Source organism: Biomphalaria glabrata, chromosome 2, assembly GCF_947242115.1.
Source record: "Biomphalaria glabrata chromosome 2, xgBioGlab47.1, whole genome shotgun sequence".
Lineage (NCBI taxonomy): Eukaryota > Metazoa > Mollusca > Gastropoda > Planorbidae > Biomphalaria > Biomphalaria glabrata.
Window position 1 is genome coordinate 9,887,589 of NC_074712.1, and position 14,914 is coordinate 9,902,502.

Below are 14,914 nucleotides of genomic sequence, written 5' to 3' on the forward strand. Positions count from 1 at the left end.
TTTGGGCTCTTTGGTTGTGAATTTTGGGCTGTGTGGTTGTGAATTTTGGGCTTTGTGGTTGTGAATTTTGGGCTTTGTGGTTGTGAATTTTGGGCAGTGTGGTTGCTATTATTGAAAGCGAAGAAGATCCTTGCTAGAGAAAACAATTAGCTAAGTAAGAAATTAGAATTTAACAAACAGAGTGGACATGAAGGAGATATAGCTAGAACTAAATAGATCATGGTTACAATTTGAGGATTTTAAGAATAATAGTTTTGTGTTGAATTTGGTCATTAGTACATTTACACCCAAGAACGGGTCAAGGTCACTAAGGAATATGGGTCAAGGCAACCACCAAATCTCGAGAATAAAAGTGTAAAAAAAGTTTTCCCTTAAAAGATTTGTAAAGATTCAAACACAGAGGCGACTTAAAGGTTGACGGTGACTTTGGAGACTAGGTGGTGAAGAGTGTGGAAGTGTGGACATCAAAGGAAAAAGTTGACAAAGATCACAAGAGGGGAATGCTGAAAGAGGAACACAATGAATTTATTAATCGGTGATGAAAGAAGAACACTTCAGATGGAGGTAGGCGGGGGGGGGGGATGGGGAGTGAGGTGAACGCATAGTTAGAAACTGCTGAACGTGAGTTCATATTTCCAGATATCGCCACGTCATAACGTGAGAGCCGACAGCAGCAGATTGTCAGCAGTTTAGGATAGCCAGCGTGAGCGACTGAAGTGTCGCGTTCATTAGATGAAGAAGATAACCATATGACAGTCTGGGACACATACACACACAACTCACACACACACACACATAAAGCTCACGCTGGGACGTTTGATTGTGTTTTGTGTGGGTGTCTGGAGGGGGGGGACGACTTTACCCACATTGCGAGAGTGAGTGGCTAAAAAGAGTGAGATCTCTAGAAGGTATGGCACAGACCCACGAACCTGGGGGTTACTTGTAAGAACATTTGGCGATGGTGATTCCTTTAAGTGGCTGTTAGTCGAAATGTATGTATGATTGTGTGGGCATGCCAAAGCTAAAATACATTGAGTATGCTTCGGATTAGGATGTGCAGGCCCGTGCCTTAATTTTGAAACTGAGTCTTTGTGTAACGTGTCACAGGTGTGTGTATGTGTGGAGAATATTTCATAGTGTGTGTGTGTGTGAATATGTTATAATGTGATTGCGTGTGGGGAGGAAAGCGTTCAAAATAAAGGGCTTACAAATATACTTAGACATTCAAAAAAATGCAATAATGAGATAGAGGATTGAAACATTTGTAGAAACGAAATGGACAGACTGGACAGGGCAGGGGAGGAGAAGCCATAAATCATAAAGCTGATGTAATAGTCTCATTGTGCCTCTCACGTGATCGACCCAAAAAAAAAAAGAATTAGATCAAAGATAAAAGCCAACAGATCAACTAACACGCCCTGATCCATCCCCCACACGCGCCCTCGGCACGCTTACGAAGTATTCCTATCTAGGGCGTCAACACCTGACATTTAATGAGGCGCCAGTTTCCATTATCAACACAATCACACCCCGACTGCCCCTACATCCCCCTTTCTCTTTCTGCAAATGCAAACACTACGCCCTCCCCCCAAAACACAACACACACACAGATACGCACAATTAGACAATACATGTTTGATTTTTTGTAACATGGTAGACAATATGTTTCTATACAAAACTACAAAACAATTGCATCATTCATTTTTTTTTTTTAGAACTAGTAAAATTTCCCCACTGGTTACTGTCGGTATACGGTTTTTAATGTAAAATAAGATTAAGAGACATCTAGTAATATAGCGTATACAGAGTGACCAATCAGGAACAAGACACGATTTAAAAATTCTAGAACTAAATTAACAAGCAGGGGAGGTAATATAATTGTTATGCACCTAATATACTGCAATATTCCTAACATTGAAAATTAAATTGCATTAAAACATGACACCAATGTAACCCCTCTCGCGAAGCTTCATAGAAGGACGATGTCGCTAATAAAATGAGTGAGTTCCCTTGAATCATTTCGTAGTCAGCCATATTGGCATTTTTTTTTTCGCGGCCGATGAACATTTAGATCAGTGATACTCAACCTCCGACCTGCAATGCTATAGTATAGAACAAGACCCCACAATGAAGTAGGTGTTGATATACCCTCTAAAAAAACTTTCCCCACAATGCTTAATGAAGCAGATATGGGTCAGTTCCATCGCACTCGATTTTTTTTTCGTGGTATTGCGTCACATGGTACATGTATCGGAACGCCATCCTCCACTGGGCTGGAAAACGGGCTAAGCATAACAGATGTAGATCAAACACAGTTCTGCAATCAAAGCATAAATGTATCTAATATAGGCTACTACACAGACGACTTGGTTTTACTGCTGCGCTGTAGGCTCCTTATCCCACAGAGACAGTTGGTTAAGATCTATACTCTGACTGAAAATGATACATTTATGAAGTGGGCGGAGCTATTGTGTCAATATTTGACTGTCGGCCTACATACTTGTATGTCAGTGCTAAATACTTCTAGGGGCCCAAAGTTTTCTCATTTGTCCATTGACCTTAGTCGTAGGGCTAAGTTATAGCTCCATGTAAATCCGGCCCTGTTTAGGGACAGCATGGGCATGTTTATTACTAGACTGGAAATGCGTAGACCACACACTTATAATAAAATAGCTTTCTGGTTCACCAGGTCAATTCGACCCCTGTCTACCATACAATCACCCCCATGCGACACACACAGAGAGAAAGACACACTAGCCGCCCTGGCGACACACACAGAGAGAAAGACACACTAGCCGCCCTGGCGACACCCGATGCACTATATTCAACACCCAAGCCAAATGCTACTCACCGACAGGTGGGCTGTACACGTGCTGATGGGGTAAGACCAGCGGGACTGTCGTGTTCAGGTTGGGTTGTGTGTAAGCTGACGGGTTGCCTCCGTAGGACACGGGGGGCGCTGTGGAAGAGCAAAAGTCTAAAGTTACACCCTCTGGGTCAAACTAGGCAACAAGTAAAAAGCCAACACTACCAGCCGAAAAAGATTAATAGAAATATACATTACATCCGAAGACTCGTTTAACTCTTTCACTGTGGATTTAGTTTTACATAACGACATGTTCCACTTAGTGAGGAATCAACATCTAGAATCCAGAATCAACATTGTATTTTGTTTTTAAATTTCTAAACCTTTCAAGAAAAGTTTTTTTTTTCTTTTATCTTTTAAGTCTTATTAGAGATTTTTATAAATGGCGGAAAAAACTATAAATAGCTATCTCTATGGTGTATCCGGTGTATAAAAGAGAGGAAGTGCTGATAAGCTAATTTTTTTTTTGTTCAAGATTTTTTCAGATTTTCGAAGGTTTCTACGTCTGTAGAACACAATAAATTTCAATATGGAGGACACATTAGACTTCCAATCCATGAATTCAAACTTATTTTTTGAAACTAGCGGTAATAAAATAGATGTGATACAAATGATCACCTGTCACACAGTGGGATGTTATTCAGACTTTGTTCATATTTTTTTTTTACTTTAGTTGGCAACAGAAGTATGAGCGTCCTTGACATTGTTTAGTTGATCCTGAACATTTCCAATGCTTATCCGAGCTGGTGTATCATTGTAGTTAAGTTGTCTATCTTACCTTATCTTATATAATACAGACGTTACTTAAAAAAGAAGATGATTACGTCCTACGCGTCATGCATATTAACCAATGACTTCTGCCAAGTCACTGGTTTTCCTGGCTGGCTCAGGCAACCCATTCCATGCTCTAATAGCGCTAGGGAAGAAAGAGAATTTGTACAAATTTGTCCTAGCATATGGGGCGAGGAATGTGCCTTTCTCAATAGGTGAGAATATATGTATTTATTTATATTTAGAATTTTAAAGTAAAGCATTTTTTAAAAAGTTACTTAGGCATATATATTCATGCAAGTAGTTGAAGTTGACTGTTAATGTTACATTGTCATTTTGGAGTTGGGGGATTGTATAATTATATTGTGAATATCGGGCTCGCTGTAACAGTAGAAACATCAAATCAGAAAAAAAAAAAGATCGATCTATTGAATGTTGACCAACTTCTGATATGTTGTCATCGGTAACTGGTGGAAACGAATCCGAGACAGATCCTGATGTACACTGCTAGATTCCTGGACCGTGGTGCAAAAGACTAAAGTCTCAGTACGGAACCTTAGTGCGTGCAAGTTTACAAATGGTGCCATCGGAAAATTCCGATTTCCATTGCAACATAGACATGTCTAAAGTCTATATTTACTTTGTAATTATGTCTCACGATAAACCCCAGGGAAATGCCAACTACAAAACAATTCAATACATCATTTTTTGAAGTCTAGTTTTTCTTTTTCTAGTTTTTTTTTTTTTTTTTTCATGGAATTTCTCTTTGCGAGTTGGAAATGTCAAGAATAAACAGGTCCCACGACATCAATTAAGGATTAAGACGGAATATTAAAGACGTATCTTTCGAATCATATAAAAACAAAACAAAATGATATTTTCAAAACAAGAAATATGAAAAGAACAAAAGAAACTATAAACAATAATAAAAAATAATAATAACAATAATAATAACAATAATAATGTAACAAACGTATCTCAGCGAGATTAAAAACAACCGAACATTCAATTCTTCAACTAAATATTAACAGAAGTCTCACAGTGCTTCATTTCAAACAATAATAACACTCAAACAGGCTTGAAGATTTCATTTCATGTTTTCCAATGGTCTACGTTTAAAAAAAAAGAATCCTTCAAGTTTTAAGATTAAAATTTGGCTGTAAAATAAAACATTTTGAAATGCCTATATACATAACTTAGATATCACATGATATAGTGGCCACAAGGTCTACCTAATACTTAAATACAATAACATAAAATAGAAAGCAAAATAAATAGCTAAGTTAGTAGTTTGTTAATGGAAACATTAATAAAATTATACTTAGTTATGTTAGTTGTAATTATGCAAGCGAATTTAGTCTATCTACTATATATATATTTCTATGTGCTGGCTAAGGTTTTAAAATTTAAACGTAACATTATATATAACACTGATTTAGTGGAAATAAAAGAATGTATAATATTCTAACAACCCTTTACAGATCAGCCCTATTTTTTTTAAAATTTATATTACATATTTGTACACACTGTGCATTTCAATACAAGACATTAGTAGAAGAAAGAATATAAGACGTTAAGCTGTCTTCTCTTTCTGTCTGCCTATATTGTCTGCCTAAGTAAATATCTTCGTGTCTTTCTATCCAGTGTCTCCATTACACATACGCAGCCACTTCTGTCGCTGACATGCTAATGGCCCAAGATACGTACTGAACACACCGCGATGAATGTCCATTAAGAGACTAATGAAGTCAGAACCGAGATGTTACAGACACACACGACAGCCTTCCAGTCTCATTGGCATATAGAGATTATGGCTAAATAAGTCACTAGCCTAATCCAACCCCAACACTTCTCTTTCTACAGAATTCCGCTCAAGTGTGTGCGTTTGCATGTGTTTGTCAAGAAAAAACAAACTGTTGGTTACTTTTAGTTGTTAATTATGCACACTGGACTAGGGATACAACATTGTGTGCGGTTCGAATCTCACGTGTTTTCATTCGACCCCAATCTACCCCCCCCCCCCCAACACTAGCCATAGCTCTTTAACCCTAACTTTAAACCTAATATAAATATAACCGTGGAGAAAAAATCTCAATCGAACTCTGATTAATCCCATTTGTCAACTAATTCTCTTGAATATAAACGATTTACGTATTTGCGACTTCCACTTTAGGTTTATGTAAAAAAAATATCATTTTTCCCCCAGATTGAGGCTATTGGTTTATCCAATCAGACGTGTTTAACAAATGTCTGGTAGTAGCTACATGATGATATGTTTTTAGATGTAGATTTTATGAAATAAAGATTTAAGCACGAAGAGCTTTGAGTAGTCAATATCTTAATCAAATGTCAGCAAACTAAACTCAGCAGTTGTTAACAATTAGATTGTCAATATGAGAAAAAAAAACAACAAACAACTCTGAAGAAACATCTTGACATTCCATTCCAATCAGAACTGCTGCCTGTTAGGGCGGAGACATGTCGTTACAGAAGGCCTGCCACGTCATAGGTCTAGACGACGAGCTGTCTCCACAGCCCACAGGTTGCGACGTCACAGGTCAGTGTTAAGGCCTTCTATAATGAATGGTCTCGGTTAAAGCGATATTACTTTCATAATGTTTCCGGATATGTGATGCTTTATATAGGTCAGTTAGGAGTAAAGTGAAACCAAAACAAAACTCTATTATATGGGTTAGTGAGAGATGAAAGGGTTTCCATTGTTAGAGCGAACTAGTTAAAAAAAAACACACACTCATTGGTTAGTGGGTTAGCGTGACGACACTGTCTACTGTATCAGGATATAGTCTCTAGGCTTACTTGAAAACTGACCAATTGAGGGCAAGGTCGGGTAACAGTGACCTCCAGAGGCCGACGGGACGGGAGTCAGCTCTATGAATTCGGTCTCTGGCTCCCCGCCGGAGTTCGGGGAGGAGCTGCCGTTGACCTCTTTGCTGAGATGCGGGGGAGTGTTTGGGGCGTCCAGTCTCCCGCTCCCCGCGTGCGGTGAGGAGTTGGGGAGTGGGGAGCCCCCTCCGTGATGAGTTTTAAGGATGGCTGTTAGGAAGGAAACAAAAATCAAAATAAACAAAATGGCGGCATGCACAGACAACAACAAGTAAACAGAATAAACAAAGGTTGTTATTTCGTGCATTGAGATCAGTGGCGGCGCCATTGTGGTCATAATGGGGGTCCATCCTGAAACTTAAAAAAAAAAAAAAAACGATTACTTTTTCACTGTCCTAAAATGTTCAGTCTACTATGACATTTCACACAAAGTTCAATAATCTTGTCGATATAAAACGTGAAATGCCTGCTATTAAAAAAAAATGTTACTCTCATAATTCCAGATCTAGCAGGTTTGAATTCATTAAGTACCGTATCTGAGACGACCTTCCTAACGAGTCTCGTGCTTAGGCCTATTCCCTATTAGCAAGTGAAAGAATTGGGCAGTGCAGGGCCGGCCCAGGGACAGTGTTTTAAGGTCTCCATTTCAATGTACAGTGAATAACCCGTGGCCGAACATGAACCAGCCCTTCCTCTGTCAGTATGGCTGCCTGGTCGTGCGGTATGCGCGATGGACTGTCATTCAGTCGTCTTGATGGTCCAGGGTTCATACCCTGCCCGCTGCCGTCCACCGTCGTCCTGCCGGACGTTTGGACTAGGAAGTAGATTATCTTAAACATCCGAAACATTAAAACATTTTCCAAACTCCTTGTCCCATATCGTGCCTTACATTCTGACATTCAGGTCTTTTGTTTCTTCATCCTCTCTGTGGGGCCATAAAGGGAAATCGTAACCGTACTCGTGCTTCACTGTGTAACAGCCGAGCCTGCCATTCGTTATGTCATGGTTGCTATGACAACTTGCTTCCAACATTCCTTCAAGATTGCTTCTACAAAGCGTTCACTCCGCCATCTTGTTTCTGTATCCACCCATGTAAACAATGCGCAAATGTGCACATCACGTGATTCTGACGTTAAAGCCATTATGGACACCGCCACTGAGTATATAAACTAAATAAATAAAGGAAAATAAATACTACATACATACTAGATCTCTAGGACATAAAACATAAACACAAGTATAGTCAACATTCTTCGGGGTAACATTTTTTTTTGTTATTTGACTTTTTAGATGTTTTAGTTGTACACATGTTACGACGTAGTGACGGCGAGAGCTCAATACGCGAGGCAGGCTGTTGAACACCATGCACTGTTTAGGGCAGGCTTCAAAAAGTGAGACAACATACAATCATTGCCTCAAACCTTCTTGCCGCTGTACACTCAGATGTGTACATTAACTAACCGACTATGGCACCAAGTTAATGAAATCTGAGACTTTGATTTAGATTTAAAGACATATGGAACTTAAAAATTTTAAAGTCATGTGTTTTTTTTTTGTTTTTTTTTGTTTGTTTAGAATGTAGGCACTGATTAAAAAAATAACACATGAAATGTATGATTATTTCCAGCGTTTACGAGAAGCAAGGAGTTCTGAACCTTATCTAAACTAAGTTAACAATAAAAATGGAAGATATCAAACAATAATTATTTGAAAAGGTGCATCAGGCAGCAATAGGTTAATATTTTAAAATGCTAAACATATCACAAAGATATAAATTTATAGAGAACTAAAAAAAAAAATAGAGAGATTTGGTTAGAAAAAAAAAACACAGACATGCTGACACAAAGGGGGAAACTAGGTAATGGTTTTGTTTCTATTCCTTGATTATCTTTCTTTAAAGTTTCTTTACTTTGTTATCTTTTGAACAAATATATATATATATATATATATTGTCTTACACATCTTCTTCAATATTTCTATCATTTCAACACTAAACAACATAAATATAAAAAATAAGCAAAATAAATATCTAGGCATAAAGACCTACACCAACTTAAATAGCAATTATCATTTTTGTTCTAAACAACCTTGAAATAGATTACACATCCCAACTTCCATACATATATAATTTCTAACTAATGACAATACCATCCTCTAAAAAGCGGTATACATTCATATCATCCCTACAAACCCACAACCTCTTCGTCATATGCCTTCGACGGGTAAACAGGTCAAAATACAAATTGGGCACTCTGAGAAACGATGTATTAATAACTAAACAAGAATGCAAAATATAATTAGGCCCTTAGCGCGTGGAGCAATGAAGAAATGGAGACAAATGATACAGAAAAAACTGAAGAGCAAAATACTGGCAGTCGGCGGCCCGAAAATGTCTAAATTCGAAATTTCCCCCGAAGGCGCCAACGCCCTTGTCACATTGTGTATTATCGGCGGAGGTGGAGGAGGGCGCTACTTGCCAGGGTGTAATTACACTTAGTCACAATTGATTCTGTCCCCCCAAAAACTTCTCTGGGTGCCAAAACATTAAAGGGGGGAGGAGGACAGAATAACGGCCGACCAGCACGCGAGCGGAATATCTCGGCCCGGAAGTTGATGCTAGAGCGGTGATGGAACTCTGGGAGAACGGGGACTTGGTATGGCGAACGGTGGATTTGGAATCAAGATGGGAGGGGGGGGGGTGGACTTGCGCTTGCGGAGAAGACGTTACACCGGAGCCCCCGAGGGCAACCAATCCGAGAAATGGGGAAGGGAAAGGGGCGCCCATCAAGATGCTAGGATCAAGGCTGTATCGCTGAGAAACGGGGAGAGAGAGAGAGAGAGAGAGAGAGAACATGTTCCCTGGCGAGAAATCCAACGCCTGACATGAAAGAATTGATCGGGACATCTCAGTTCCAAGAGTAGTGATTTCTCTGTTATTGTAATGTCAGCTTCTTCCTAGACATTTTCAGAGAGTTGCCATTAGCTCTCGGCCCACCCCTCGTTAGACTTGCACTCCACGTGTTTTTGTGTGTGTTCAAGTCTTCAAGTCGTCTGTCTCGTCTAGTCATCGATAACAATCTCGGAAACACAATTAAGAAACAAAATCAACAGAGAAAGAGACGGGAGACAAAAAGAAGGAAAGAAAAAAAGGGGAAAATAACATTAAACCATCGCAACGTGTTTGACCAAGACAAATACAATTAGTGTGCTTTGGATCAAGTACAAGTATGTTGTAGATCTAATACAAGTGTGTTGTCGGTCAAGTGTGTTGTAGGTCAAGTGCACGTGTGTCATAAGTCTGATGCTGATCAAGTAAATTTGTGTTGTAAATCAAGTGTGTTGTAGATCAATTGTGTTGTAGATGAAGTGTGTGGTAGATCAAGTGTGTTGTGGTTCAAGTGTGTTGTACATCAAGTGTGTCGTAGATCAAGTGAGTTGTAGGTCAGGTGTGTTGTAGATATAGTGTGCTGTAGATCAAGTGCGTGGTGGATCAAGTGTGTTGTGGTTAAAGCTTGTTGTAGACTTGTAGATAAAATGTGATGCAGATCAATTGTGTTGTAGATCAAGTGTGTTGTAGATCATGTGTGTTGTAGATCAAGTGTGTTGTAGATCAAGTGTGTGATAGATCAAGTACGGGTGTGTCGTAGACTAAACATACAAAAACTATTTTTTCCCCGAATAATTGAAACTGTTAAAACACTTCCTATTCAACATGGCGACAGTTACTTCATCGACTCTTACAACCCATTTCGCGTTTCGCAAACATATTGCAGAGATGTTTTTGATTTACAAGAGAGAACATTTGATGCCAAAACAAAAACAACTGAGATTGTTCCATGTCGTTGATCAAGAGGTAATATTGAGGCTGACATTTCTTGAATCATTCTGTTCTCTGACATTGTAGGCCTGTTCTCTGACATTGTAGGCCTGTTCTCTGACATTGTAGACCTCTATGTATTCCATTTTATTGATTTCTCTTGGATTGCATTTGGTGTTTTGGACATTTTTTAAAAAGTCTACTCCTTGAATTCTGTCACTGTTTAGGTATAGTGAATATGTCATTGACCTACGGAAGTGAATATGTCATTGACCTATGGAAGTGAATATGTCATTGACTTACGGAAGTGAATATATCATTGACCTACGGAAGTGAATATGTCATTGACCTATGGAAGTGAATATATCATTGACCATGGAAGTGAATATATCATTGACCTATGGAAATTAACTAGATCTAAATCTCCAGGTTGCATTCGTAAAAGTGATGAATTTATTCTAAAACTTTTAAAATAATATCTTCAGAGTTTTATAAGGGCAGAAAGATTTATCACGACTTTATTCTCTTCTTTAAAAAGCGCGGGAAAAAAAAGTAAATAATGAAATAATTTTCTGCAAGTTAATGGAGCCAGAAGTGACAGGTACGTCATATCCTGTTACTTCAAAAATCTTTTTTTTTTTTAGTCGTTTTTTTTTGCCTGTGGTGACGCCTGCTATCATGACGCACTGTCTAAGTGTTCTACTCAGTTCAGATGTAATATTGTATTTTAAATGTTTATTGCTGTTGATCGGCTTCTTTCTTCGTGAATTGTTGAGCAAAAACAAGTCTAGCTTCCATTGCCATATAGAACAGTTATCGCTAATTGATGGCCAGTGATTGTCTTGATGTGTGTATGAATATTTGCATGTCCTCGGCCGGCCTTTACAAATGCGGGGCCAAATGCGAAACGGATTGCGCGGGGCCCAGTCTCGGTAGATATAAGGATAATAAGTGAAAATTCAGACTTTGTATTAGAAATATTTTTTCTTTACTAAGTACAATATAACGATTAAATTAACTTTACGAGCTTTGCGTGTAGCGAAGTCATACAGTATATCATCAGAATTCTGTTTGCTACATACTTAACGCTCAATTAACAAGAACTGCCCTTATTGTTCAAGCTATCTTCGTGAATTGTTGACCCTCAAGTATTTGAATGACACCCCAATACAACTCCCCCCCCCCCAATTTCAGGAGATTTCCATTGGTTTCTGGAAAATCCGGAGGCCGCGGGAACTTTGTTACAGGGCAATGGTTTAATTAAATAATTTACAGCTAGATTTAGCGCGAGGCCTATGGAAGTGCGGGGCCCACTGCGGCCGCATGGGTTACAGTGGCCTAAGAATGCCTGTGCATGTAAGTGACTGTCTAGATGTGGCTATGAATATATAGATGTGGTTATGAATATATAGATGTGGTTATGAATATATGCATGTCAGTAACTGTCTAGATGTGGTTATGAATAAATGCATGTCAGTGACTGTCTAGATGTGGCATGAATATATGCAGGTCAGTGACTGTCTAGATGTGGCATGAATGTATGCAGGTCAGTGACTGTCTAGATGTGGTAATGAATACACGTATGTTAGTGAATGTCTAGATGTGGTTATGAATATATGCATATCAATGCGCATCTTGATGTGTCTGTAATGAGGTGTGAAGTTGCCGATGCAAACAATATGTAAATATGTACATAACAAGTAACAAGGCTGTTAATAGAATTCTAGACAGCAGGTTATCTATCGCCAACAGCTATTGGGTGAAATGATCAAAGGGCAACACTGGTGCGCCCCAGGACCAACACACCTGACCTAATCTGCAATAAACATCAGCAAGAAGTCAACCTAAGTCACCCTCACCTGGCGTGGCCAGCAACAGGTGTTGGGGTAGGACTTGTTAACAACATTTCAACACTGCACCCGGAAAAAAAGTTGATGGTACACAGAAAGGGGGGACATTACCATTGGAGAGCTTACAAAGCCTCGGCATCTGAATCAATATCTTTCTTACATCCGTCAATAGATCGAGTCAAGTTAGGTCAATACTGTTTGTAAGGGAGCATACATACTACATAACAAGCAGATACACACACACACAAAACAAGTTTCTTAAAACTAAACCAGCCCTCCTGCTTTCATGTCAATCTAATTTAAAATTCCTTTGTATGTATTCTAAAAGTTGATAGATCTTTAACGAAGGTTCCTAGAGATCTAGAGCCAGCAGTGAATAAGTCTATACGTCTTTCGGCACTTCGAAAGTGTCACAAAATGGAGGGTAGACGTCACGTGACATTGCAATGGGTTAAACTGTTAAACTCTCATTGGACACAGATGAAAGCAATTGCCACCTCCCATTTGTAGTGACATTTTTTGAACAAATCCAATGCCAAAAGGCCAACCACGATGACAAATATTAATTTGCTATCTATTGGTGGTTGTCTTGTGATATTTCATAATATGCAAGAAAAAAAAATTAGCCGTCTAAGCCACTCTTGCTTAATGTGACTAGAACAACCACCCCAACCCTAGTGCACAACCACATCAATCATCGTGTGACAAGCAACCACATCAATCATCATGTGACAAGCAACCACATAAATCATCGTGTGACAAGCATAAGAACATCAATCATTTTGTGACTGGCACAACCATCTCAACCATCGTTTGCCGTGTGACTGGCACAACCATTTCAACCATCGTGTAACTAGAACAACCCCCCGCTCTCCCTTGAAGCATCATATCCATACAGCTAAAATGTTGGCCTGCATCGGACGTTTGACAAAGCGATACGTCTCTAGAAATAACGCAACACTGCGCCAACCAGTCACATGATCTTGATAGCTTCCAATCACTAAACATTTTATTTTTATCACTCAAGCTATTGAAGATTTTTTTTTTTCATTTTCTCTCTCTCTTTTCACAAAGAATCAAGGAACTTATTGATTTTATTTTCATTTCAATTTTGATAAATGTCGGTAAAAACAGAAAAAAAATAAAACAGCTCCACCTAGGAGAATCAAAGGGAAGGAAATCCCCCCATTCATCAAGTCCTTCTCAACATGACAGAAAATAAACTCACCCATGGGGTACGCCGCTGCCCCACTTCCGCCGAGATGGTCACCGTTAGTTCGGGGCGGGGAGAGGTGGTACTCCTGCTTGATAGAGATGTCTCCACCCGACAAGCCGCCGTTGCCCGGGAACATGGGGGCGCCGGGGTGTGGGTGGTAGCCGCTGGGCAGGTAATGAAGCTGGTCATCTTGGTGGCCGTCGAGGTCGTCATTCTGGCGTGATATTTTAGGGGGCGGTCGATCGAGCCAGCGCATCTGTAGAGTAGAGTTGAAAACAATGAATGCCATTTTAATGAAACAAAACGAGACTTGATTATTTAGTACATACAAGCGTTTATTTCCTCAAACATGGCTATATACAATATGGACGGCACGAAATATTATTTAAAAACTAATTTGACTGACTATCCATTACAAAATCTTAAGGGATTTACTTAGTAACACGAAATTTAATATATCTTATAGGTCATAGATCAACTTTTTTTTCCCCCCATACTTCTGAACAGTACCGCTTCGACAAGTTCACGTTTTAGCCTAAGCTCAACGCGAGCTGTTATCTACTGATATATGTGTTATATTTAAACATAAATTTGGCATGAAGTAAATATACAGTAAATCTATTACTTACCGCGAGTTCGCGATGTTCTGGTGTCATATCGTGCTCCCTGGACACTGCAACAAAGACAAAACAAAAACATAAAGTACAGAATGTGTAGTGCATATATTGTCTTACACTGTCATAGTACATATTTAAGTATATACGTCATTGGACAAAAATCGCCTGCTTCGTGTAGTGAGACTCAATAACTAGATCAAAGTAAAGACTTTAACAGCATCTTAATGCGTTTTGATTGCAAAAAGAAATCAATAAAAAGTAAAAACATGGTTTGGGAGAGGGAAGGGAGTAAGAGAAACCGTCTCTCGACCCTACTGACCTCAGCTGCACCAATGTCTTGAGTCTGAAACCAATTTCTACAATTAAAGTTGTTTCCCTTAATTTCAAATAAAAATAAACAATGTATCAGAGGTCGAGGTCTAACAGAATGCCTTATTAACACGTATACAATGTAGGCCGATACAGTGAAAAGCCAAGTGCACAATATGGCCTCCTTCAGTCACGAAGCGACTATGGATCATCTCCTAGAAATGAGATGAATGCCTGGGCATTAGCTGTGGTCGGAACGAAGTCGCCCACACATCAGCCCCCCCCCCCCCCGTTTTTTTTTTCACGCAGCTGATGTATCCAAAGGAACGGCAGGGCCGATACAGTTTGTGGTCAGCCGCGTCGCAGGTTCCGCCAGGGTGTAGCACTGGGTGCTGCAAACTGCCTTAGAGTCGCCCATTACAAGGAATCTCTGTGATGTAGTATTCACAGACGTAACAGACAACAGAACAGGGAATAGCACAATGTAGTCCCTGCTAGGTCTACATAAGAAGATGCATCTCTTAATTTGATTACATAATAAAAGCCCTACACCTACGCCCCTGCTCAGGGCAACCGTCTTCGCTCCAAGACAAACAAACAAAAAAGCATGGAAACTCTTGTACA

General features: G+C 39.4%; 1 protein-coding gene across 3 annotated transcripts in view; it reads right to left on the minus strand.

Annotated features, from left to right (window-relative positions):
- LOC106072317 (paired box protein Pax-5-like) overlaps positions 1–14,914 on the minus strand; it is a 205,106-nt gene that overhangs the window by 12,596 nt on the left and 177,596 nt on the right. Inside the window, exons 7-10 of one of the 3 annotated variants that reach the window (XM_056019065.1) lie at positions 13,994–14,037; positions 13,377–13,620; positions 6,467–6,691; positions 2,852–2,959 (exon numbers count right to left, since the gene is read on the minus strand). In XM_056019065.1, coding sequence (XP_055875040.1) covers positions 2,852–2,959; positions 6,467–6,691; positions 13,377–13,620; positions 13,994–14,037 — 621 coding nt within the window. Of the gene's footprint in view, positions 1–2,851; positions 2,960–6,454; positions 6,692–13,376; positions 13,621–13,993; positions 14,038–14,914 lie in introns of all 3 variants that reach the window. The other 2 variants (XM_056019063.1, XM_056019066.1) reach the window with 2 other exon arrangements.